The sequence below is a fragment of the Rhineura floridana genome, chromosome 2 (genome assembly GCF_030035675.1).
Source record: "Rhineura floridana isolate rRhiFlo1 chromosome 2, rRhiFlo1.hap2, whole genome shotgun sequence".
Classification (NCBI taxonomy): Eukaryota; Metazoa; Chordata; class Lepidosauria; order Squamata; family Rhineuridae; genus Rhineura; species Rhineura floridana.
This window is the reverse complement of record NC_084481.1, coordinates 177,993,009-178,020,154: the sequence shown is the minus strand read 5'-3', so window position 1 is coordinate 178,020,154 and position 27,146 is coordinate 177,993,009. Positions and strand designations below refer to the sequence as shown.

Genomic DNA, 27,146 nt, shown 5'->3' with positions numbered 1-27,146 from the left:
ATAAGCTCAGAACAATAACTATCCCATTCCTATCCAGCCTGTGTCTTTGCACGTGTAACCTTAGTCAGAGAAACAAACAGAAAGTCTAGAACTTCCAAGAAGGAAGAGTGTGAATGCTGGGCAGAGGCATTTTCATGAGATGAAAAACTGAAATGAATGCTCATGTTTGTTTGGTAGGTAATTCAGTGTGTATGAGTGTAATAGATCTATTAATTCATTTTTATGAGGCTCTAAGTATAGGTTAGCATGCTTATAATAATATAGAATAGAATGAAAGAGAAATTTTATTATTATTATGAAATATTATTTTATTATGAATTTTATTTTTAAAAATCTGATTTAAATAAAAAACCTGATTTAATTTTTAAGCATTTATTTTTATCCACCCTACCACTGTGGGATCTTTGGGTAAAGGAAGGGTCATAAATGTTCTTAATAAAAAAAAACATTCTGTAACCTAACTAGGTTGATGGATTCATGCTTGTAGTATGTTAGGCAACAAGTACCTGTGAATCCATATTGATTCTGTCATTGTTACCCATTAGCCTCCCTCACTTACCGTAACTCACATGATAATATTGCATATTTCCTGCTGAGCTGTTCAACTGCAGCCTCATGTGACTTGTGAAACAGCTGGATGCATTCTGTCTTCATGAGGTCATCTTGCTTTCCTCATAACAATATACTGTAAGAGAAAAGTGTTCATGTCATGACTGATGCAACATCGTAAGACTATAGTAAACAAGATACTAAGGTACACAGGCTGAATCTGACAGTTTATCCCAGTGACCTACATCTATATTCTCTGTTCACAGCATAGAGAATATTCTGTTTATGTCTTAGAAAATTGTAGTGGTGTGCTCCACCCAGTTAGGTAGAACCATCCACTCTTGTAGGGGAAAAGACACCCTCATTCTTTTCCTTAAGATTGCACATCCCCCTCCCCACTTCATAGCAACAGGAATGAAAAGAGTGTTACTTTTTCTTTTGAAAAAGAGGGATATTGTAGTCCTGGGGGCGCATCTCTCCTTGAGGGGAAACCCCTGTGATAGTGAAAACTCCATACTTTTCTCTCCTTTGTATTTGGCTTCCTGCCACTTCTAGAAACCAGACATTTATTTTCTGTCTCTGTGTTGTGCTCTGGAAGCTGATGGGAAACCAAGCACAATTCCAGAGTTCTGAAGCTTTGGTAGAAGTGTGCATAGCAATATCTCAGAAAGTACTTCCCTCTTGTAATGTTAGTAATGGAAGATCTTTAATCACCATAGAATGAATTTCCAATGGGTAAAACAGCCTTTGCTGCATGTGGTCAATAACTGCTCTCTTCCCTGTCCGCCAGGGCTGTGGAATCGGTACATCAAACCTTCGACTCCGACTCCTCTATTTTTTTACTGTCCAACTCCAGCTCTGGCTCCTCTATTTTTCTACTCTCCGACTTCGACTCCTTCATAAATGGCAAATGTATATTGATTTATATTAAAATATTAATATTAAAATATTGATTTTATTTTGAAGCCGGAGTCGGTACATTTCTACCGACTCCGACTCCAAATTGCTTCCGACTCTGACTCCAGCCAAAATTTCTTCCGACTCCCACTCCACGACTCCAACTCTGACTCCACAGCCCTGCTGTCTGCCACTCTTTTCAATATTTGGATGTTTCGTGATGTATTCTCCAAATTGTCCTTTCAGTAGGCTTAGAGATATTTCAAAAAGCCTTTTCTCCCATTTGACTTGCCTTCTATATTATCATCCCCTTAGTTTTCCCTAAGTCAGTTCTTCCAGTACTGAACTTGGTGGTCTCATGACTAGTAATTTGGCTGCCATACATGGCCACCCACAGACAAAGTAGTTGTTTCTTTGTTTTCAGGGGGATCCCCAGGTATAGAGGATAATTTCATTTGGTCTGCATTTTTAAAGTGAACTGATGATAATGCCACCCTAGGATCCTGCTGGGAGGAAGGGCGTGATATAAATCAAATAAATAATTTAAAAAATTGCACCTCCTGGATGTATGGATCAGAGTGTAATTCTTTGGATTTCACACATCTCCACGTTGTGTGATACACTAAAATAAAAATGTTAACATTTTTTGAGAACTGTGGCTTGCATTTAGAAAATGTCTTTGATAAAAATTTATGAATATTTCAGATTAATGAAATCAGATTAATGCAGAAATGGGACAGAGCAGGTTTACAAATGAACATGTGTGGAATAGACTTGAACTGTCCATTCTTACACAGAAGTATATTAACTATAAAATTAAAAAGGAAGAATCGCCAAAGCCTGATTACTGAGCATGCTCTGTTGGATTACATGAGCTGTGGAATGCTGAGAGTATTGGGAGGCAGGAGCTAAATAGGGGGAAGGTATTGGTCTGCTAAGCTCCTAATAATATGCTGTAAATAGAGGTTTGGGAATGTGTGCCATGCTGAGGTTTTATAAGTCCTTTCCTGTGGTATATGAAGGTGGTGTCAAAGGGGATATAGCTCTGTTCACCCCCAGCAAACTCAGACTGTGCCTCACGGTTCCTATTCTAGGTTGACTAGACCTCTGAACACAAGCACTCCTGTTGAGGATTGGGGATAATAACAGCATTTTGTTGTGAATTCTCATTTAAATAAGAACCTAAGAAAATCCTTCTGTTTCAGGCTAATGGCCCATCTAGTCCATCACCCTGATCTCACAGTAGCTAATCTGATGCCGGTGGGAAGTCTGCAAGCAGAAACTAGTGCAATAGCACTTTCCACACTTGTTTTCTCCAGCAACTGGTATTCATAGGCATGCTGCTTCTGATAGTGGAGATAGTACACAGCCATGATGGCTAGTAGCCATTGGTAGTCGTATCCATGAATTTGTGTGAACCCCTTTTAAAACCATCCAAGTTGATGGCCATTACTACATCTTGTTGTAGCAAATTCCATTGTTTTAATTCAGCATTGTGTGAAGAAGTGCTTCCTTTTGTCTTTCCTGAAATTTCCAGCATTCAACTTCATTGGATTGTCCCAGGTTCTAGTAATATGTGAGAAGGAGAAAAAATTCTCCCTATCCACTTTCTTCACATCATGCATAATTCTACACCTCTGTCATATTCTCTCTAAACTAAAGTCCCATATGCTGTAACCTTTCCTCATAGGGCAGTAGCTCAAGCCCCTTGATCAACTTGGTTGCTGTTCCCTAAACCTTTTTGAGCTTTTCATTATCCTTTTTGAGGTGTCCAAAACTGTGTGCAGTATTCTAAGTTTGTTTGCACCATAGTTTTGCATAACAAAATTATGCAAGTTCTTTAATTCATTCTTAATTATTCCTAACATGGAATTTGCCTTTTTCACAGCTGCCACTGGTCTAAATTTCTCTTTTTGTTTTAATCACCCTGAACAATTTGTTATAACCAAGCTTGGACACCTCACTGCTCATACCTAACATCAGATAATTCATTAATGAGTTAAGAAGCACCGGTTACACATATTTTTACACCTCTCCATTGTGAGATCTGTTCATTTTTTCCTAGTCTGTTTCCTGTTCTTTAACCAGTTACTGATTGTTCTCTTATCTCATGACTGCTAAGCTTACTCTGCAGTCTTTGGTGAGGGACTTTGTTGAAAGCTTTTTTTTAAAAGTCTTAAGTATAGAGTGTCAATTGGATCATCCCTAACCATATGCTTATTGATACTCAACTCTTAAAAGGTTAGCTGGGCAGGAGTTTTTCCCAGAACAGAACAGAAATATACCGTTTTCTGACAGAATGGAAAAATGGCTTAGCATACTTAATAAATGAACTTTATTAGGTACTGATCCATAAACGGAATGATTAGGGCTGAGGGATCCTGTTATTTTTCAAAGAATCCTTGAATGATTGCAGCTTGTAATGTGGTGTCACATACTTAGAACAAGGCATCACATACTGGAAACTGAACAGTCCACACTACTACAACCCATAACTCTAAAATACATTCTGGCAATGCTGACCTTTAGATCCATGGTATTTTATTCTTCTGTATTCTCTCCGCCCCCCCCAATTCCTTTATGCTTGTTTTATTTTTGTGGGGTTTTTGTTTTGTTTTTATAGTTTTGTATGCTAGCAGGAATGTATTTAGAAATGCCGCTTTCCCAACCCTAGTTGGTTAGTGGTTTGGCTTGCCAAGGAAGTACCCTAGAAGAAGGAAATTACATGCTAACTTCACTATGATGCATTGAGAAATGCTAAAAAGAATTAGTGGTGTTGAAAAGGGGTTAATACAGTTTGCCATTGTCTTGTGTTGTCTAACAGAGGCTTCATATGCAGCAATCAGGTTCCTTGCACTGCAAGGAACACCCTAATGTGTGCAAATTCAGTTGTTCTTCAAAGGCATAGGAGCACAGCAGCTGGTAAAGTTGGCAAGACTACAGTATATAGTACAGGTATGAGCAACCTTTTTTTCCTCTTGCAAGGGCCACAGTTCCTCCATAACAATCTGTCAGGAAGCTGGTAATGAGTGGAGCCAGTGCCAAAAAGCTCTGGATTTGCTCATGTGAATAAATAAAAGTCCTGCTTTAGTTTTCACTATGCCTGCCTCAGGTTAAATTTCCAATCCTGTGCAGATGCACTCAGAAGTAAACCACACTGGATTTGTTTGGGTTACTATCAAATAAGTGTATAGAGGGTGGTCTTTTTGTGCAACAGAACCAGTGTAGCTACTGTTCGGAAAACAAGTGGAAGTAATTCCTTTCCGACTTGCGTATGTGCTACCCACATGACAGAAGCCCAACTTTTTGTTCTTGGGCAATATTACCCTTTTCCATGGTACTAAGATTACATAAAAAGAAGGAAGCATATTAAAAAGTCCAGAAAAATAAGGAAAGAACTCTAATGGGATGGAAGAATCAAGACACTTTGGGAATCAATAAGGGGAATTTAAAATGGGGGGGGCATAGGTTCCCCACCTGTGCTATAGTTGGTACTTAATTATTTATAAAAATATTGATATACCACAAGTTCATATAGCATTATTTATTTATACAGCGCCATCAGATGCACATGGTGCTGAACATAAAATAAGACAATTTAAAAAAATCCCTGCCCAATAAGGCGTACAATCTAAATCTCCATTAGAAGTGTGTTCCACAGAATGGGACTAAATGCCTGACTTTTAGTCCACTTGACAATAGCTTCCCTGTTGTACAGACATATTCCTGTAGCAAGGAGAAGTTTGTGTATGGCCCACTAAAACCGAGGTTGTTAACTTCTAGCACCTATCTGAAAGAGCCTGCCTGCAGCTGAATGTGTAGGAAAGTTTGTTTTTCTTTTGAAGTTGGAAAATTTTGTCCTTTTTCTGTGTTGATTTTGAGTTGAATCATTTTGTATGTCAGGATTTTAACTGCTTCACAAAGCAATGTTGTTGTTGTTTTAAAAAAACAAACCTAAGAAACTACATTAACTACTCAGGCTGAGAGTCTTCTTTACTAGCTCCTATTCTGTATTTGTTACTTCATTTAATGTATTGACTCTTGTAGCAGCAACAACAAAAATGCAAACTTTGCTACTTTCAGTATGTCAGTAAAAGCTCTGAGCTATGAGGAAAGGACACTTTGATCAGATGGGCATAATGTTCAGATTGCTTGATCATTCTGTTGATCATTCTCTGTTGTGCTTGTCAAAGGGAGGCCAGCCTTGCTGTGCAAAGTGGGGAAGACTGCCAGATTCTCCACTTTTGATATTGCCCTTTAAACCTCCTCATGACAACATGACAGCAACAATTTTGGACAACAGTGGCTTTCAGAGCAATCCATTCAGAGTCAGATCTGGCATAAAACGGATGCGTTATTGCTCCTACCTTATTTGCTATCTTCATTGCTATGATTCCACACCTTATTGAGGGGAAATTTCCTACTGGTGTGGAAATCATATATCGAACAGATGGAAAACTTTTTAACATCAGTAGGCTGAAAGCAAAAAGTAAGGTAATGTCAACCTCTGTCGTAGAACTTCAATATGCCAAGGATAATGTAGTCTCTGCACATTCAGAGATCTTCAAACTATCCTAAATGTCTTCGCAGAAGCATATGGAAAACTTAGGGCTCTCACTTAATATTAAAAAAACCAAAGTGCTTCATCAACAGGTGCGAACTAGTTCCTCTGTAGTACCATCAATCCAGCTTAATGGTGTGATGTTGGAGAACGTTGATCACTTCCCCTATCTCGGCAGCCATCTCTCTGTAAAAGCTGACATCGATGCTGAAATTCAACATCGCTTGAGCTCTGTGAGTGCCGTATTCTCCCGAATGAAGCGTAGAGTGTTCGAGGATCGGGATATTCTCAGGGAGACAAAAATGTTTATTTACAAAGCCATTGTACTACCGACCTTACTGTATGCCTGTGAAACATGGACCATTTATAAATGTCACTCCCAACTTGTTGAAAGATTCCACCAACACTGCCTCCAGAAAATTCTGCAAATTACTTGGGAAGACAGATGGACTAATGTTAGCATTTTAGAAGAAGCAAAGACCACCAGTGTTGAAACAATGATCCTTCAACATCAACTTTGCTGGACTGGTCATGTTGTTCGAATGCCTGATCACAGTCTTCCAAAGCAGCTACTTTACTCCCAACGTAAGGATGGAAAACGGAACATCGGTGGACAGCAAAAGAGGTCTAAAAAAAATGTAACATGAACATCGACAACTGAGAAGTGTTGGCCCATGAACGTCCCAAATGGAGGTCGGCTATTATCAAAGGTGCTGTGGACTTTGAAGAAGCATGAATACAGGGCGAATGGGACAAACGAGCTAAGCGGAAGGCACGTTAAACAAATCCTTATCGTGACCAGCTTCCATCTGGAAACCTATGTCCTCACTGTGGGAGGCTGTGTGGATCTAGAATTGGCCTCCACAGTCACTTATGGACCCACTGTTAAAGACCTTATCTTGGAAGACAATTTTACTCAGCCACAAGTGATCGCAAATGACATACCACATTTGATGCTATGAATCACATTTCATTCATTTTGAGTGTAAAAGGTCTGAGGTTACATCCTATAGCCAAGGACCAAATTAATGAGCGGCTTTTGATACATGAACCAAAATTGGTGTGATGTCTGGAATGGAAGGGGGTTTATGGGCTGTGAAATAATCCAGTCTCCTGTAAAAGTAGCATAACTTCATTTTGTAAATTACTTTGAGTTTCACTTTTATGAGGGGAAAAAGCAATTTATAAATAATAACTTTGTTATAAACAAAAGCAAATATCTTACACTGTTGTAATGAATCCCTTCTTTTTAAAAAAAGTGTTTTGTTGTGCTAAAACTGATAGTATTATATTGTTGTACTTTGTTCTTATTCTAAGCCATCTTGTAGGTCTGGTGGAGCAAGATATAAATTGATTGTTATACTATACCCCACAAATGTATATCCAATCACTTCTTAATATATGTAGAGAGAAGAAAATTTCCCTGTAGAGCTAGTTTTCTTGCCCAATTTGTAGAGCTAACAATTCTTTCCCAAAGTTTGTTGTTGCATGCCTTCAAGTTGACTACGACTTATGGCGACCCTATGAACCAGTGACCTCCAGTCGCATCTGTTATAAGCCACCCTGTTCAGATCTTGTAAGTTCAGGTCTGTGGCTTCCTTTATTAATTCAATCCATCTCTTGTTTGGTCTTCCTCTTTCTACTCCCCTTTTCCCCAGCATTATTTTCTTTTCTAGTGAATCCTTTCTTCTCATGATGTGTCCAAAGTATGATAACCTCATTTTCATTGTTTTAGCTTCTAGTGATTGTTCTGGTTTAATTTGTTCCAACACCCAATTATTTGTCTTTTTCGCAGTCCATGACATGCGCAAAGCACCACATTTCAGATGAGTTGATTTTTCTCTTACCCGCTTTTTTCACGGTCCAACTTTTACATCCCTACACAGAGATCGGGAATAGCATGGTCTGAATGATCCTGACTTTAATGTTCAGTGATACAGCTTTGCATTTGAGGACCTTTTCTAGTTCTCTCACAGCTGCCCTTCCCAGTCCTAGCCTTCTTCTGATTTCTCGACTATTGTCTCCATTTTGGTTAATGATTGTGCCAAGGTATTGATAACCCTTGACAAGTTCAATGTCCTCGTTGTCAACTTTAAAGTTGCATAACTCTTCTGTTGTCATTACTTTAGTCTTTTTGACATTCAGCTGTAGTCCTGCTTTTGTGCTTTCCTCTTTAACTTTCATTGGCATTCGTTTCAAATCGTTACTGGTTTCTGCTAGTAGTATGGTATCGTCTGCATATCTTAATTTATTGATATTTCTCCCTCCAGCTCTCACATCTTCATCTTGTTCCAATCCTGCTTTCCATATGACATGTTATGCATATAGATTAAACAAATAGGGTGATAAAATACACCCCTGTCTCACACCCTTTCTGATGGGGAACCAATCAGTTTATCCATATTCTGTCCTTACAGTAGCCTCTTCTCCAGTGTATAGGTTGCACATCAGGACAATCAGATGATGTGGCAGTCCCATTTCTTTTAAAGCATTCCATAGTTTTAATGATCTACACAGGAGTCTTCTCTCAGCACCCTTCACAAACTACACTTCCCAGGATTCTCTGAGGGGAGCCCTGACTGTCTCAAGTGAAATCAGTCTAGTGTGGGTGTGGCACCCTGATTAGCCAAGCCCAGCAGCTGTGAGGCTTTTAGTACACTGACAGTTGGTTCTTACTGAGCATGCCTCGCGTTACCATAGGCTGTCAGCCAAAATTTCTTAAATTAATTAAAAATCAGCCAGGCATTTTTTTAACTTTTAAACTGCAGAAGATGAAGGTCAGAGTATGGGGCAAGGTCAGTATTAGGATTACAGGTACTCTGTGAACATGGCTCATTTTTAATGAATTTCAACAGATTATGAGAACTCTCAGAGAAACAAGTCCAAAAGGGCTGGGTTTTTCTCTGTTTTTAGACTTTGAACTCTCAATTCTCTCTGTTTTGTGTATCACCATGAAAATTGAGAGGGTTGTTAAGCAGGCGTTCCTGAGTTCAGGACTATATACGTTTTGTAAGGTTTTGTTTTCAAATGAGCTTATGGGAAGCATCAGAATGGGAAGGGGGTATTTTCAATTTAACATTGTGGAATGTGAAAAATCCATGCTGGCTATAGTATACAGCCACTCTTGTGGCTGTATAATTCATTGTTTGCAACAATGAAATCTTGCGTATATGAAAGTGACCTTGTTTAAAAAACACAGAAACACCCCTTTTTAATCTTTAAACTTCTGAATCAAACAATGAACAAACAGTATGTGGCATTTAATTTAGGGCCAAAGAGGCATACATGTAACTCTTTGGAGTGCTGTTTGGACATGAGCAATTTAGGTTCCAATTCTCCTCCTCCTCTGTGTGAGGAATCTTTATCTGGACACAATGAAACCTTTTCTAAGTAAAACATATACTATATAATTAGAAGTGAATTTGTTTTTCTGCCAAGACATTAAAGATTATCTGTTAAATTGTTTGAAAAGGGGTGTTGATACAGGAGTAAAGAGAGAAACACCTGAAGCAATATAAGCCTTCACATCTTGAGACAGGTCTTACAATTGAGCAAGTTGAGCAGAAGTAAAGCAGTTATTGAAGATGTCACTGAAAAACAATAACATTATTAAAAAGGAAAGTGTTTTTCTTTCTTGCACATATATTGTTTGATTCTTTGTAATCAATTATTTAAGGGGTGGTACATAACTTGAGTCTCTTCGAGAGCACCGCTTCAATTAATGTATAAATTAGAAAGTTACCTGCAGAAAAGTAAAATGCCCATCAGCCCCAGCCAGCATGGCCAGTGATCGGAGATGGTGGGAGCTGTAGTCCAAGAACATCTGGAGGGCACCCATAAAAACAAACACAACTACAGTTTCCCCTGGACCCTCTGTATATCTGACACCTTTCTTTAATTCATTTCTCTCATTCAACTTGTGAAAAAAAGAAAACAAAGTGATGGGCATTCAAAAACATGTATGAAAAAGAAAAGGGAGGAGCCCAGAATGCCAAAAAATGGGAAAGTCAAAAACTGTATCTTCAAAATAATATTTATTGTATAAACAATATTAGAATATGCCCAACGCGTTTCAGCCCAATCAGGGCTTTCATCAGGGGCTATAAATGTAATAATAAAAGACAAGAATCAGGACAGACATATTTCAATTGCTCATTGTAATTATGATCTATTAATCTTAAATATAATATCCCAAAATATTCTTTAACAATGAATTTCTTATACAGAACCATAACTTTATGTATAAAAGATAAATTTAAAAGACATAGTTTATATTTGTATACAGATTAAATAGAAAAAATTTTTTTATATTAAAACAAAGTGATTATATTATTTAAATAATTAAATAACATAAGCCAAATAATTTCAAATTGCTTAATAAATGTATGACATTCATAAATTCATTATAAAAAACCTTTTTGTTTATACTTACATATTGATTAGTTCTGGAAAAATTTTCTTATATTAAAGCAAATTAACTGCGAACACTTATGAGAACCAACATAGATAATAAAGTATTTGTATATTGATTCCTGAAGGGAGAGTGTATGATATATATAAGTTGATTTGAAATTATACAACACTGTAACAGAGGGGGGGAAAATTTGTTGATTGATTTGACCTTTAAATGTGAGATTAACTACACCTGGACCACCTCTTATATAAAAAATCAGATTGTAAGGGTTACATAAATAGTTTATAAATTTCTATAAGTTGTTATAAAAGAGGAACAAATGAAAAATCTTCATTTAGCCCATTAGGTATTACTGTTCTTAATCTCAAAATCCATTCTATTTCCTTCTTATTAAGCAAAAACAGGGGAGATGAACTTTGTATTTTTTGCAAAACCCAAAATTTTAACCCTGTGCTGACATAATGAGAACAATGAAGACAATGTGACACCATTGGTGCCCCTGTTCTTTTGTTCTTGATATTACTTAAATGTTCCCCAATGCGTATTTTTATTTTCCTGGAAGTTTGTCCCACATACAATTTCAGACAACCACATTGAATCGCATAAATCACATGATCAGTATTACAGTTTGAAAAATGATATAATGTGTATTTTTTCTGATCAATAGGATTAATAAAATAAAAGGTTTTTGAGGTGTGTTTACACATTGTGCAATGGCCACAAGGGTGATGACCCACTGGTGGATTGATATTTGGAAAAATATGAACAGAAGAAGGAGTATGTTCTCTAAAATGACTCCTAATCAAAATATCTTTCAAATTTCTGGTTCTTTTATGTGAAAAAAGAGGTAAATGTTGACAGCCTGGAACATGTTGCACTATGTGCCAATTATTCTTTGTACTATTTTGTATTTTGTTTGTTATATGGTTGTATGTTAGATTACAATGCATTCTAGAAATTGGTGTTCTTATAGTTTTCTGCAACACATCAGATCGTTTTTTGTGTATTGCTTTTTGTAAGTTTTGTTCTACTACTGAAGAAGGATATCCTCTGTTAATTAATTGTTGTTTTAAACACTTTAAACACTTTAAATGTTATCAATGTCTTGGATAATTTTCTGGACTGGAATGATGTGATGGAGCTTGACATAGAAAAAATCTATGGAGTTGGCTACAGATATGTGACAGTGGAGAAACTCTTAAGAGATGAGCCAGTGCATTTTGTAAAAAAGAACAGAGATATGACTTTGCAGCAATATAAAAAAAAAAGAAAATCTTACTAATGTTTTGGCATCACTGATCCCATTCGTACTTAAAGCAGCAAATGCTTGTGACCATGTCCTCAGCTTAAATGGCTGTAGTTCAGAGAGCTTAGGATAGTTGGATGTTCACGTAATACAGTTGTCGTGTAGTCATAGCACTTGGCATTGCATGAAGAAAGGCACGACTGAAATGCACACATCTGGTATTTCCTGGAAAGATATTAAGCAATGACAAATCATTCAAAAGTCAGTGTAGCTGAAAGCTGTAGAATACTGACCTTTTAAAATACTTCTGGAAGTGGAGCTTTCCATCATGCATAAAAATGTGCTTGTCAGTGAACAATAACCAGTACATGCAGATGTGGCTTGTTTCTGTAAATGGGAAGGGTTATGTCAGTTGATATTATCAATGTATGACATAATTGCATCATGCTTCAGGACAAGTGAAGATACAGCAAAGCAATTTTGGCCAAGAAGTGAGTTTTTTGTAGCATTGAAGTTACCAAACAGCAATGAATTATTTTTATTCCTTCTCATTTACTCTATTGTATGGCAAGCTAGGTTCGTGATGAAGTAACTGATCTTTCTATGATTTCCAGAAGAGTAGCCGTGTTAGTCTGTGGCAGTAAAAACAACAAAGAGTCTTGTAGCCCTTTAAAAGACTATCACTTTTGCTAATCTTTAAGGTGCAACAATATTTCTACAAACTCTTAACAGTGATCATGACACAAAGGTACAGCCTTTGTAGAAGTCTTTTAATGGAAAGATCTTGTTGATTTATCTAAAAGAGAAGTGTTAATAGTTGATGCTTACAGCTGGAGCTAATCAATTATACTAAATCCTAAGGCAGTCAGTGAGACCAGTGGTATGTGTCACAGTACCGGTGAGTCTGAATAACAGAATTGCTCAGTCTTTTTAGGAAGACCTGAGATAACAGATGAATGAACCTGGAGCCTTGTATGTATATATCTACCACTGAACTAACCTGTTCCTCTAAAGTGTAGCCCCTTTCCCTCAACTAGGATACAAAGCATTTGTTGTCAATATGGAAGTATGAATCTCCGGATTAGGCATTTCCCATCTCTTAAATTTTTTTTGCCTTATACAGTTCTTCAGGCATCTCTGCACAAAGCCAGTATGCATACTTCACGATGTAGTGCAAAATATGCAAATCAACAACTACACTGTGTGATTGTGATCCATAGATACTTGTGCATAGAACAAACTGCTTTATAGATGTATCTGTGATGGGCTAGCCATCCATTGTAACTGGTGATGTCAACTTTGGCAGCATAGGTGACCTGTCTTGGCCACATGAAAAGCCTGAGTCCAAATCTCCCTGTAGTAGTAGCTGGGAAAGATGGGGCTGGATTATATCTCAAGAACAACAGCAGCAAAAAAGAGGGCAGCACCAGTACAAAGAAAGGAGAGATTAACCTAAAGGTGCTGAAAATTGTTCATGAAAAACTACATTGATATGTTTGCACCTGACATGTTTTGAGAAAAGTTGTTTTACCTTGAACATGACAGTGACACCAGGTTTTCAATATAGTAAATTCCTCCATCCTCAAGAAAAGCATTTTCCTCTTTTGAAAACCAGAAGTTACTATTGTCTCTGAGGAAGAGAACCTTCTTTTGAAATCTTCATTTGGGAGGGGGGGGCAAACAAACAAAGAACACCCAACCATTAACTTTTTTCCCCATAAATTATTTTTCATCTTGGGGTTTACCTCCTTCCGTTGGATAGTCAGTGCCTCCCCTTCACCCAAATAGGGGAATGACAACATCCATGCTCACAATCTGATTGTTAGTGAAGACATAGCACCCATTTGTACACAGAGTGCCTATTTCAGTAGAGCAGAGGTTCCCAAACTGTAGTCTGTGGTCCACTAGTGGTCCATAAGCTTCATTCAGGTGGTCTGCAATAAATTATATTTTATTGGAATTTGAATTCTATGGAATTTAAATTGTAATACAATAAAATACAATATAAGAAATCAAAGAAGCAATACATATACAGTTAAAATCATGCAGCACCTAGCTGTTTTTATTGTATGGTTGTTTTTGTTTTGCTTTGTTTTTAACTTGTAAACTGCTTTGATGTTTTAATGAAATAGTGGTACACAAATATATTTATAAACTTCCTACCAATGGTAATATTTTTAGACTTTTTATCTGGAATTTTCTTTAAACTCGCTTTCTTTGCCTTAACTGTAGTTATAGATACTATATCCTTTAAATGACAACCGCATACACAATTCCCACTTCCCTCAAGGTCGTTCTTAGTATCATTACTTTTGGAGTATGCCAGCCCATCATCTTTCTTACAGAGTTTAGCCATAATGACTAACAGATCATAACACTCTGACAAAAAGTTCTTAATTAGTTCCAATTCTTTAATTATTAACTCAAGTAGTTCTTAGAGATCATTTCTTTAGGGACTGAGATTCCCTGCGTAAGAGTCCTGTCTTGCTGATCCTCATTAGAACAGGGATTTTGGTTTATGTTCTCAGGAGTCCCAACTCCTGTGGTAGATGTGTATTTTAATAGTTAATTTTTTAATATTTTTAATATTTAACATTGTAGCACTTCTGACATCTTGACATCGTCACATCCTAATAATTTTAACTAATTCAATTTTAACACTTAGTACTGTGTACTTGGTTTTTAGTTATTTTATGTTTAATTATGTTTTGATTTTTGGTATAATGAACTCATTTTAAGTTGTTTAACATATGGTTTTAATTGTATATTGATTGTCTGTTGTGAACCGCCCAGAGAGCTTCGGCTATGGGGCGGTATATAAATTTAATAAATAAATAAATAAATAAATAAACTCCCCCATCTCCCTCCAGAGATCTCAAATTGCTCCAGGTGCTATGGATCATCTCCAATCCAACTGTGGAAAGTGTCCTTTCAAAATTCCTGAGATCTCTATTTGTAATGCCAAAGTGTGTCACAGCTGTGGGCTTACGTCTCGAGGCCGGCCTTGTTTCTATCGAATGTGCTGCATTGTCCTTTGCTTTTAGATATTGGCTTAAGGTTGTCTTCAGCGATCCTTGTTTAGGCTACTTAAATCGTCTTTTGAAAGACGTTTACACAAGTTCTTGGTCTAAATTTTGTATTGTTAAACTGCATTCATTAGATTTTTCTTTTGATTTTATCCTTACACAAAATTTTAGGACTGCTAAATTCATTTTAGACCAATGAATGAGGGATATCGACTTTCAACTTTCTGTATCAAATGCTTGCAAAATGTACTCCCCTACCCATCTTGGTCTGAATTTCCTGTTCCCCAAACACGCTAACTATTTGGAGAATCTGTCTATTCCTAAGTATCAGCATGTATTCTCCAGAGCCAGGCTTAATTGTCTCACTTCCTCTCTCTTGAAAGGGCGATACCAAGGTACCCCTTATGCGGACCGGCTGTGGCCTTGTGGTGATGAAGCTGAAACATTGATTCATGTATTTTTTGTATGTAATTTTTATAGGGAGGATCGCAATAGACTACTTGGCCCAATTATGAGGAGCTTTCCTGGCAGGCCATTGGTCTGGTTTTTGAAATATTTCCTAGCTGATTTTAATAAGTCAACAACAGTGTCAGTGGCTAAGTTCCTCTTCTCTGCCCAAAGGAGTCTCAAGAGGATTCTTCTCTTTTAACTGCTATTTCTTTTATGTTGCACTTTTATGTTTCTGTATCTTAACTATTCTGATGTTTTATTAACTATTTTATTTGAATGGGTCTGTGACCGTATATTAATAAACAAACAAACAAACAATTTATAAACAAATAATTACAATGCTCCAACAGGAAAAAAAAATCATTAAGTGGTCTGCCAAAACCATCAGCAACTTTTAAGTGGTCCATGGGGGGAAAAGTTTGGGAACCACTGCAATAGCAAATACATTTGCAGATGTCTACTTCTATAGGCATCACTTTGGCTAGAATAGGGCACATGATGATGATTTCATTTCATTTCATTTCATTCATTTCATTTTATTAAATTTATATACCGCCCATAGCCGAAGCTCCCTGGGCGGTTCACAACAATCAGCATAAAATACAATGAAACACATATTTAAAACAGTTTTTTTTTAAGCTTAAAATTTAAATTTAAAACATAAACATTTTTACACATACTAAAATGCCTGGGAAAAGAGGAAAGTTTTAACCTGGCACCGAAAAGATAGTAATGTCGGCGCCAGGCGTACCTCATCAGGAAGACTATTCCATAATTCAGGGGCTGCCACTGAGAAGGCCCTCTTTCTTGTTGCCACCCTCCGAGCCTCCCTCTGAGTAGGCACCTGGAGGAGGGTCTTCGATGCTGAGCGTAGTGTACGGGTAGGTTCATATCGGGAGAGGCGTTCCATCAGGTATCGTGGTCCCATGCCGTATAAGGCTTTATAGGTTAAAACCAGCACCTTGAACCGGGCCCGGAAACATATAGGCAGCCAATGCAAGCAGGCCAGAATCGGTGTTATATGTTCGGACTGCCTGGTCCCCGTTATCAATCTGGCCGCTGCATTTTGCACGAGCTGCAGTTTCCGAACCATCTTCAAAGGTAGCCCCATGTAGAGCGCATTGCAGTAATCTAGTTTAGAGGTTACCAGAGCATGGACAACTGAAGCGAGGTCATCCCTATCCAGATAGGGGCGAAGTTGGGCCACCAAACGAAGTTGGTAAAAGGCACTCCGTGCCACCGAGGCTACTTGATCCTCAAGTGACAGTGAAGGTTCTAAAAGAACTCCCAAACTACGAACCTGCTCCTTCAGGGGGAGTGTAACCCCGTCCAGAACAGGTTGAACATCCACCATCCGGTCGGGAGAACCTCCCACTAACAGCATAATGAATGATGCCAGTAAAGCTGTCAGCTACATGTGAATTAATGAGGTGGTTGCATGCCAAATTCAGATACCTGTGAAATGGTGATCGTGATCGCAGGTGTGTTTGGATAATAGAATACAGATATTGTAACCTTGATTGTTTAACCCATGCTGCTGTTGGTTGTTTTTAGCTACCTCAATTTGTGGATGTGATGTTTAGAACTTTATTGTTGTATGGAGGTCTTTATATATTGTGCCTCACCCTGGTATGTATCTGGATGAAAAGCAGACTATGACCATATTTAATAATAATTTTTGCACTTCAGTATTGATATAGTTTGCTAAACTGAGCATTGTTTGAAAAAGCTGTATTTCTTTGTATGCATATGCTTGTGCTCACATATTCTGAAAGCTGTCAGTGGCCACCACTAGGTATGATGACTATATACTGCCTCCAGGATTGGAGGTAGCATGCCCCTGAATACTAGCTGCAGGGAAACAACAGCAGGAGAAGACTGTTGCCTTCATGTCCTGCTTATCGGCTTCCCATTGGCATCTGGTGCCATGGGATAGTCTGAAGGCATATGAGGCCACCACCTTGCTGAAGCTCAGAAGGTCAGGATCTCATCAATGCTTGGATGGGAGAACCACATGTGCACCACCTTTCATCATGGAAGAAAGGTGGAATATAAATGCAAGAAAATGAATAAATCTTGTTGGTCACTGTGGGAAAAAGGATGGTATATTGTTACAGTCGGTGACCAGCATAGATGGTTGGTTAGATATGTTTTTGGTCTGATCCAAGCATTCTTATGTTATGATTCACAACAGGCATGTGGAAGATGCTGTGTTACACTCCCCCTTGCTTTCCTGCCATTTGCAGATGTTTTCTGCTGTGGGAGAGGATAGTGTCTGATGCTACTTAATCACAGCAAGCCAGTGGAAAGGTTGTCTCTTCCTCTTCTCTTACAGGTTTCGCATGATAGCTAATGGAATCTGAGAGGGAAGGAATAAACTTGTTGATAGTTGCTCCTAGCATGCCATGGCAAGGATCTTGCTGTCCTGTTAGTGATTAATCCTTGACCAGAAAACTTCTCTTCTTTTTTTGTTTTCCGTTTTTATCCTGCATATGTATTTGTGTGAACGTTTTACTGAAGGGGAAGGGAAATCAGTATATTATATAAGCTAAATGTCTTGGAGAAATTATATGATACAAATTTTATTTTAGGAGCACCACCTGTCTCCTCCGTCTCTGATCTACAATGAGTGCCAAATCTGCTATCAGCAAAGAGATTTTTGTTCCACATGATGAAAGAATGCTGGGAGCAGTCCAAGTAAAAAGGAGAACGAAGAAAAAGATTCCTTTCCTGGCAACTGGAGGTCAGGGTGAATATTTAACCTACATCTGCTTGTCGGGTAAGATAAATGATTTTGACATCTAACTGTCCTTTCCGTTTATCTTTGAAGTTTGATTAACTGATTGGATGTTGTGATTGCTAAAAAATAATGTAGTACCATGAATTTTAATCAAACAAGTAGATGAACAATATGCTGTATCATTTGCTATTCATAGGTTTAACTACATGAAGCAAATATATGAATGGCTTTAGTGATACCATGCTGTCAGTGGCAATGCTGCACTACCTTTAAATTACAAACATCTTTTTAGTGTTGGACGGGTGATTATAGCAAGTTGCTTTGCCATTAATGTGTTTGGAGAGTGAGATGGATATGTGTTTCTGCTGTTGCATTAAGGAATCTATTTATTTGGCACATGTTTTCTGTGGATTTAAATTGCCTCCAAACGTCTGCAGGAAATATACCTCTCTTTCCTTTCTGAGAAATGGTTAAGAAAAAGTCTAGGGATTACCTTGCTGCATGAGACCAAAGTTCCATATAATCCAGCATTCTGCCACTGATTGTGGCCAATTAGTTACCTCTGGGCAGTTCACAAGCAGGGCATGATAGAGGCTTTCCTTACTTTGGTCCTGCCATTTAGAGGTATACTATAATTTTAGTTGTTATGGTTAATATTTGCTGACAGACCTGTCCTCCCATTACGTTTGTCTAATTTTTTAAAAAAGTGACATATGATAGTGGCTAATGTTGCTTTCAGAGGCAATAAACTGCATAGATTTATTTTGTTTTACATGTGGAAGTATTTGCTTTCACTTGTAATCCTGTTTTATAAAATAATTATGAACTGTGTTGTCTACATGTACCAAGACTAACCAGCCTCCCTCCTTCCACACTGTCTAATACGTTATCAAGGCAGCCTGCTTGCTGGCATAATGTAGACATCTCACAATGTCACCAGCCTTTGTACTAAGCGGGCAGTGCATTCTATTTTTATTTCTGTCAAGTCAGGCTTTTCATTATGAGAATCCCCTCTAACTCACCCTATTCACCTATGAAGGTTTATTGTTGGCACGAGATCATCTGAAAAACGGATCCATGTCCCTTCTTCTTTTAAACATTCCCAGCATTCTTGTTGCATGACCCTGCTACCTTGCTCTGTCTTTTGAGGACTTTATAGTCCAGCCATGTGGTCCATCTGAAGAGGAAATTTCACAGAAGTCTTCTAAATTTATGTCTTTTATTAGCTCTGTCCTGCTTCCTGTAGTAGGCAAATAGAATATTTGGTTCCTAGAAAAGATGTGTAGAAGTGGAAGGTTTATTAAATTCTGATAATGGCTATTTAAGCTTGAAATGTTAACTTTCTGCAATTTAGCTTTAATTTGCAACTTTAAACTCTCTAGGCTTTACTCAAAACTTTTCAGTTTAGCTTACCTAGAGTTTCAGACTTTTTTTCTGCAAAGGTAGGCTCAGAGCATCCATGTTGCAGTAGAGTTGGCCTATAGTAATCATTCAAATTTAACTGTGATAAAATTGGCAGACACAGATGGAATGGTAACTAGAACAGCTTCTTTAAAAAAGAAGATAAGAAAAGAATACTGTTTTCTCAGGTCAAAACCAATTTGAACAGTCCTTAAGAAATGCTACCATATATTGAGCTATGAAGGAGCATTGGCGGTTTGTTCAGTTGGTGATTGTACTTTTAAAGAGTTCTCTTCAGATTTGGGGATCAACTTCCTTCCCATTTGTATTTTGCTGTTGAGATGTACACTGCAGAAGTCAGGCAAGGCTTGTTAGATTGCAGTAAACTCACTGTAGAATATATTCTGTAATTGTGGGCCAGTAGTATCGAGAATTTAGAGTTTAAAGTTGAGCTGACATTTAGATCCTGAATGTTATTTTATGCATTTGCAATCCACATGTGCAAAGAACAGGAATTATTGGCGAGTTTATACCTCAGCCTGCTGTGTCAAGTAGGGCTTAAGTTGTTAGGTGATATGCTGGTTTAAACACATTGCTCTTATCTAATCAATTTTATATTTCACTTTTCAAAAGCTCAGGACTACTGAAAACCTTCCTTGTAATCTGTTATCTTCTGATTTAGACAGCTGGTCTCTAAAGGCAAAAACATTACCCTCTAATCTTCACTCCCCCATCCCAGTGAATTGCCTTCATGTGAAAATGTTGGGGATGAAAGGCTTACCTATGAAAATGCAGAATGGAATGCTTCTGTTTTCTTCCTGAGCACATCTACTAGATGTGAAGGTTATAGTCAGCTCTTGGAAACAATGGCAGGTTGGGGCTCTTACCTCTTACCTTAACTTGTGAATAACCCCTCTGCACTGCTGTTTCAAATGTCAAAACTTCTTTGTGAGGAAAGCAAGTACATCAGTAAACAGGTGCTTGCATGTGGGATATTTTTTTCCATTTTGTCAATTGCTCTTTTGTGGACCCATTTGAGGGGGGTGGGACAAGATAGAAATACTTTAACCTTCATCCTGATTTGTGAGGTCCATTTGGATCCCCAGGTGCACTTTTCATTGTGTAATTTACACATAAGTAGACCTATAGGGGTGTCCTCCTAGGACATTGTCACAAATTTTAACTTGCACAATATCCCTACATTTCAGCCAGTTACCATTTTCCTTCTGGAAACAAAAAGTCACTGGGGGGCAAAAAATACCCTAGAAGCCCTGGGGGCAAATTTCTGCCTTTTATTGTGTAATTTACACATGAGGGTTTTCCTTCTAGGACATTGTCACAATCTGTCACAAGTATGTCCTCAAATTTCAGCCATTTACCACTTGCAAGCAAGTGTGATTTTTTTAAAAAAACAGACTGGATGAAGGTTAAATTAAGAAATAACAGAAAGATTACTTTGTATGTACTACAGAGATCTCTAAATTTCTCTAAGGTGTATCTGGGAATGCTCCATATTTGTTGGTTGCACTTCCACTTCAAGAATGAAAGGTAGACTTTCAAAATGAAAAACAAAAAGCATTTTGGAATCTTATAATAAGGAGTCAGAGCCTTACTGAGTTTCTCTGGTGATGCTCCAACTTACCCATATGGTATAAAGATAGGGTGGCATTCAGCGTAATACTTGTGCTAGTGCGATAAGAATTCCCCCTCTCCTCCCCACGTGAGCATCCCATGCTGCCCCCACATCTGCACCAGAGGGTTGGGGAAATTTCTAGGACAGATTAAGGGGATGTGCAGGGGGAGGAGAAGATCAGGACGGTCCTTAGTGTAAATCCATGTTGAATACAATCCATATTTTGAAAACTAAAACATTCTCTTGCAATATGTGTCAAATGAAATAATGAGGATTTCCTTTCCTAATACAGGAAGAGGAAGGAAGGAGTAAGTGCAAGGACTCTATCATCTGGCTCTCAGTCATCTTGAAGGCCCACACTATCCAGAACCAGACTAGGCGCAATGCTAGAAATCCATTTTAAGGTCTGCTGCCTCTCCCCCCCCCCTTTAAACTAGTGACTGTTGGCAAGGGGTGATCCAGATCAGGATTGCAGCAGGAGTAGTGGTTAACTATTCTCCTCACCTTATTTTTCCTGATGGACACATAAGATTTTACTAATGGGATAAAGCAGAGGTGGGATTTTTATTATGCAGATAGTGTTGGGGGAAGAGTTAACATCCTCTCCCACTGTTACAGTTCAGATCAGGGCTCACTATGATTGCTATTTTATAAAATTTAAAGAAAATTGATAATGGATCTCCATTACCCTCATGTAGTTTGTCCCTGAGAAGTCTGGGACTAAAAGTTACTTTTCTATTTAACCATTTTTCTTTTATTTTTAGTTCTTGTAGATTTTGGTAGTTACATTTCAGAGTTCCCCTTCACCCCTGAACTTTGGTGCTTGATGCTTTGGATGGTTGTTCTCAGTTTGGGGACTACAGGAAGGGGTAAAGTGCTTTAGGGCCAGACTTTACTTGTTTCTACATCTGCCTTCCTATACTGAGCTGGGACATTACCCATAAATATAGAGCATCATGAGAAAACTTTGATGGCTGTGCTCTGCCACCCTAGTCAGAGGCAGCATGCTTCTGAAAACCAGTTGCCGGAAGCCTCAGGAGGGGAGAGTGTTCTTGCACTCGGGTCCTGCTTGCGGGCTTCCCCCAGGCACCTGGTTGGCCACTGTGAGAACAGGATGCTGGACTAGATGGGCCACTGGCCTGATCCAGCAGGCTCTTCTTATGTTCTTATGTTCTTAAGTTAAGTCACTGTGAGATAATTTATAAGTAAGACAAACTGTTTTCTAGCCAGTTAATTGGTGCCAACCCTGTCATGGATAATGTGACAATAGCTGCATTCATGCTGTGAGTGGCCTTTAGTCTACCACTTGCAGATTCAGAAACAGCTGGAAGAAACTGACTGCTGCTTGGAGGCATGTCAGCCGAAATTTATATAGATTGCCAAAATATCTTCTGTCATCACTGTCGCCATTCTAGTAGCTGATTAGTGACAGGGTATTTGCTCACTGTTCTAGTATGCCTTTTTAAAAACTTTTTTTTCCTGAAAACAGTTCTTAAATTTAAAGAATCCTTATTTTTCCTACTTGCTGTGAAATGTAATCAACTACTCCCCAATTGCCATGGGTTTCTAAATAGCAGAAAGTGGTTTGTGCTGATATTTCCCCCAACCCCTGGTAATCTCAGTTGGTAAACGTGAATAGGGATGCAGCTAGGTTGGCACATAACTTTTAACAAATTTTCAGAATTCCTGATGACTTTCAGACTTAATTTATTGCCAGCCTGTAAGACTTTGTGTAGAATGGATTTATGATGTATGTGGCTTTTGGAGTGATTTCTTTCCAACAGTTAAAATACAACATTTTGTTTTAATTAAAGAAAAAAGTATTGTATACTTGTAGCTTATTATTGCTCTGGTTTTAGAAAGACCTCACCCATGAGTTCCTAAACTGTAAATATGTACTTATGATGAAAGTCATTTTTGATGTAGAATTAGATTTTGCATTGTTTATTGCTAATTAGACCTGAAGTGAAATCTTAAAAGGCAACATTGGTAACAATAAAATTGCATTGTATTAAACTCTTGCATCCATTTCAATTTATTTATTTTATTTTATTTATTTGGTTGCATTTATATACCGCCCTTAGCAAATAGCTCTCAGGGCGGTAAACAGCATAGGGTAAAATACATATATGGCAATAATAAAATCACAAAAACATATATGACATAAAAACAAATACAGTTAAACAGAAAATAAAAATAAAGACTTAGTATACAAGATTAAAAAGCTAAAAAGATTAGAGTGATTAAAATGCCTGGGAGCATAAAAAGGTCTTTACCTGGCGCCGAAAAGATAATAGTGTAGGCGCCAGGCGTACCTCTTCGGGGAGGCTATTCCACAACTCGGGGGCCACCACAGAAAAGGCCCTAGATCTAGTAACCACCCTCCGGGCTTCACAATGAGTTGGTACCCGGAGGAGGGCCTTCGATGACGAACGAAGCGAATGGGTAGGTTCATAGTGGGAGAGGCGTTCCACCAGGTATTGCAGTCCCACGCCATGTAAGGCTTTATAGGTCATAACCAACACCTCGAATCTCTCCCGGAAGCAAATAGGTAGCCAGTGCAGGCGAGCCAGAACAGGAGTTATATGCGAAGACCGACTGGTCCTCGTCAATAATCTAGCTGCCGCATTCTGCACTAGCTGAAGCTTCCGAACTGTCTTCAAGTGCAGCCCAATGTAGAGTGCATTACAGTAATCCAATCTCAAAGTTACCAGAGCATGGACAACTGAGGCGAGGTCGTCACCATCCAGATAGGGGCGTAGTTGGGCTACCAAACGGAGATGGTAAAACGCATTCCGTGCCACCGAGGCCACTTGAGCCTCAAGAGACAAGGAAGGGTCAAAAAGAACCCCCAGACTACGGACCTGTTATTTCAGGGGAAGTGTAACCCCATCCAGAACAGGATGCACATCCACCATCTGAGCGGGGAAGGCATTCACCAACAGTGTCTCAGTCTTGTCTGGATTGAGTCTCAGTTTATTAGCTCTCATCCAGTCCATTATCGCGGTCAGGCAACGGTTCAGCACATCAACAGACTCAACTGAAGAAGATGAAAAGGAGAAATAGAGTTGCGTGTCATCAGCATACTGATGACAACGCACTCCAAAACTCCTGATGACCGCACCCAGAGGCTGCATGTAAATGTTAAAAAGCATGGGGGACAAAACCGACCCCTGAGGGACTCCACAATGGAGAGTCCAGGGTGTCGAGTGATGTTCCCCAAGCACTACCTTCTGGCGACGATCCGCGAAGTAGGAGCGGAACCACTGCCAAGCAGTACCCCCAACTCCCAACTCCATGAGTCTCCCCAGAAGAATACCATGGTCAATGGTATCAAACGCCGCTGAGAGATCAAGGAGAATCAACAAAGTCACACTCCCCCTGTCCCTCTTCCGACAAAGGTCATCATACAGGGTGACAAAGGCTGTTTCAGTGCCAAAACCGGGCCTAAAACCAGATAACCGGTTTCATCCAAGAGCACCTGGAGTTGGCTAGCAACCATCCACTGCAAAACCTTGCCCAAAAAGGGGACATTTGCCACCGGTCTGTAGTTGTTCAAATTATCCGGGTCCAGGGAAGGTTTCTTTAATAGAGCAATTGAGCAAGTGATTGTGGTGGTTTTGCAGCTAATGAACTCTCTAATGTGTACAGTATATCAGCTATAATTAACTTCAACAATTTTTTATTACTGCATTTAAAAACATGTTGTCAACATAGTGTTCTGCACAGGAAAAAGTCTTTTATTTTACAAGAATGTGATTTGCACCCACAAGTTGGTTTAAATGAAAGGCTCTGCTCCAGAGAGTCTAAAGTGCTTCTGTGTACAGTATCTTCTACAGGTATATGTATCCATTTTCCTTTCCAGTACAGCATCTCACAAAGTCTTCATCAAATGCTACTCTGGAGGGTTTTTCCTGGGTTGATATGCCAGTCAGTGGACCATCCAAATATTGTCAATTTGATCATCTGTTTGATCCCGGCTAAATATGATCAAATATTTTAAGAACACAATAACAATATTTCTAGGTTGAAGCTTTTAAAAACTGCCTTTTAAAAATTGATTTGTTCTAATACTTGCTTTTAGCTTGCTTTATTTCTGCATTATAGGCCAACTGGTGTTCCAGTATAAAAGCCCAACAGCAAATGTTCAGTAAATTGTTCATACTTACCTAGGCCTCATTAAAAGTCATTAGAAGTCATTTCATCAAAAGCTAATCACTTCAAAGTAACAGCTCTTTTGTAGTTAGAATATGTACTGTTACTAATTTAAGTGTGTGTGTATCTAATACAATTAATGTATTAGATGCCACCCTGGGCTCCCGCTGGGAGGGAGGGAAATAAATAATGCTTTGACTGTATTTAACAACATTTGTCCAGTGTTTGACTGGTATGTTGAGCTTTTTATTTTATTTGGTCAAGTCAAATGCGTCCAAGTCCCAGGTTTCCAGAATAGCTCTTTAGATAGACTACAGTGGGACACCTCCTTCCTCCAAGACCCTGTTACTGTATGTGAGAGCAGAACCTCACATGATACCCTTTATCTCCTGGCTATAACATTCTTGATATTTAGAATGTGACAGCATTCTTCATACTTGGATGAATGCTTTATGTATGGTGTTATGATATATGAGAGAACCAAAAGTGTGAACATAACTGATTGCTGATGGTTTTTGAGGATAGTGTGGTGTACACAACAACTTTTCAAAGCATTGACCAGATGGCTTCACTGTCCTTGAAAAGGAAGAAAAGCTACAAAACTCGTCTTTCAGAGCTCATTTCCATTAAGATTCCATCTGCAGGGTTATAGTTGTGTACTGAGCTGATGAGCTTCAGGTTTTTGTGCCCCCCTCCAGCATGTCCAATTCCATGTCCTCATCTCCGCTGTGTAATTTCAAAATATGACAAGTAGCTCATACTATATCTGCTGCCTCTTATTCATTTTGTAAATAGTCCATCAGAGGGCTATAGCATTGGGCCCATTTATTCTAAAATGCAGTATTGTGCAAGAATAGGATCATTTTCCATATTACTTGATAATTTTGTAAGTTGTAAGCATGCTATGAATGGAATGGGTGATACCTTTTGATGCACAAAATAATTCATTTTCTGTGCAGACATACCTATGAGTAAGCCAATTAAAATTAGTGGGACTTATGAGTAGACAGGTATAGGCTTGCACTGCACAGCATGCCATGCACGTTATTTTATAGCCCTTAGTGCTCTACAGAATGCTACTGATATTTTGTCACTATTTATTGCCAACCTTTCTCATACTTCTCTCTGAATAAGATTTTCCATTTTTAAAAGTACATGGCAAGTACTGAAATACTAACTCTGTCTCCTAGAAATTCCTTGAGATGTTATCACATAGAGATGACACTGAAAATACTGGAAGGCTAAATCACTTAAAATAGCAATACCCTTATTTTGTATGGTGTTGCTGTTTGTTTACTTTTAAAATTGACTGAAGACTAATTCATCTAACCCATTCTATTAGTAAGGCATTTCTACCTCAGTTTTTCACTTGATGGAGTGATATTTTAAACACGTACCCTCCCAGTAAAAGAAACTGATGTATAAGAACACTGGATAAACAGTACCATTTGAAATGTGAAGGAACTTGATAAATAGATGTATGAATTGAGTTGTGATATAAGTTGTGCAGCATTGAAGATGGTATTAGATCACACCTGCAGAATTGTTTGGAATGATGTGGTTCTGGTCTTCCACCCACCCCTTGTTGCAGAAACACACCATTTGGTCTGCCTTTTAGATTTACTTATTATTTCAACTTCTCCAAGGACTGTCTCCCTTCTTTATTTCCTTGGATAAACTGCCCCAAGATTTGTTGCTAGCAATTTGGCACACCATCAACACTGACTTTTATAAATCCCTTGTGAAGAATTAGTGCTGAGAGTAGGATGTGCTCAAATTTTGCAAAATTTGAATTTGACACCAGATTTCCTATTTCGCTTTTGATCGTTTTTTTCTAGCTGTTTTCTGAATCTGAAGCGGACTTTTTATATAAAAAAAAAAATCACCTCAAAAATATCTATATCAATATTTTTAAAAATCTATGAAAAAAATGAAATGTTTAAAAATATAGATATTAATACTGATAGTTTTGCAGAAAAAATCCAAATCAGTATTTATTGCTGATAGCAAACATTGATCCCCTACAAAGTGGTACTGGAAGGAAGTTCAACAGAGTGAAAATTGAACTGGCACT

The 27,146-nt window shown here is 38.3% G+C and overlaps 1 protein-coding gene across 6 annotated transcripts in view; it reads left to right on the top strand.

The window, feature by feature from the left end:
- STXBP6 (syntaxin binding protein 6) overlaps window positions 1-27,146 on the top strand; it is a 205,574-nt gene that overhangs the window by 36,686 nt on the left and 141,742 nt on the right. For 5 of the 6 annotated variants that reach the window (XM_061611534.1, XM_061611533.1, XM_061611530.1 and 2 more), the window contains exon 2: window positions 17,735-17,922. In XM_061611534.1, the coding sequence (XP_061467518.1) occupies window positions 17,769-17,922 (154 nt within the window). In that variant the 5' untranslated portion in view covers window positions 17,735-17,768. Of the gene's footprint in view, window positions 1-17,734; window positions 17,923-27,146 lie in introns of those variants that run through there. The other variant, XM_061611528.1, reaches the window with a different exon arrangement.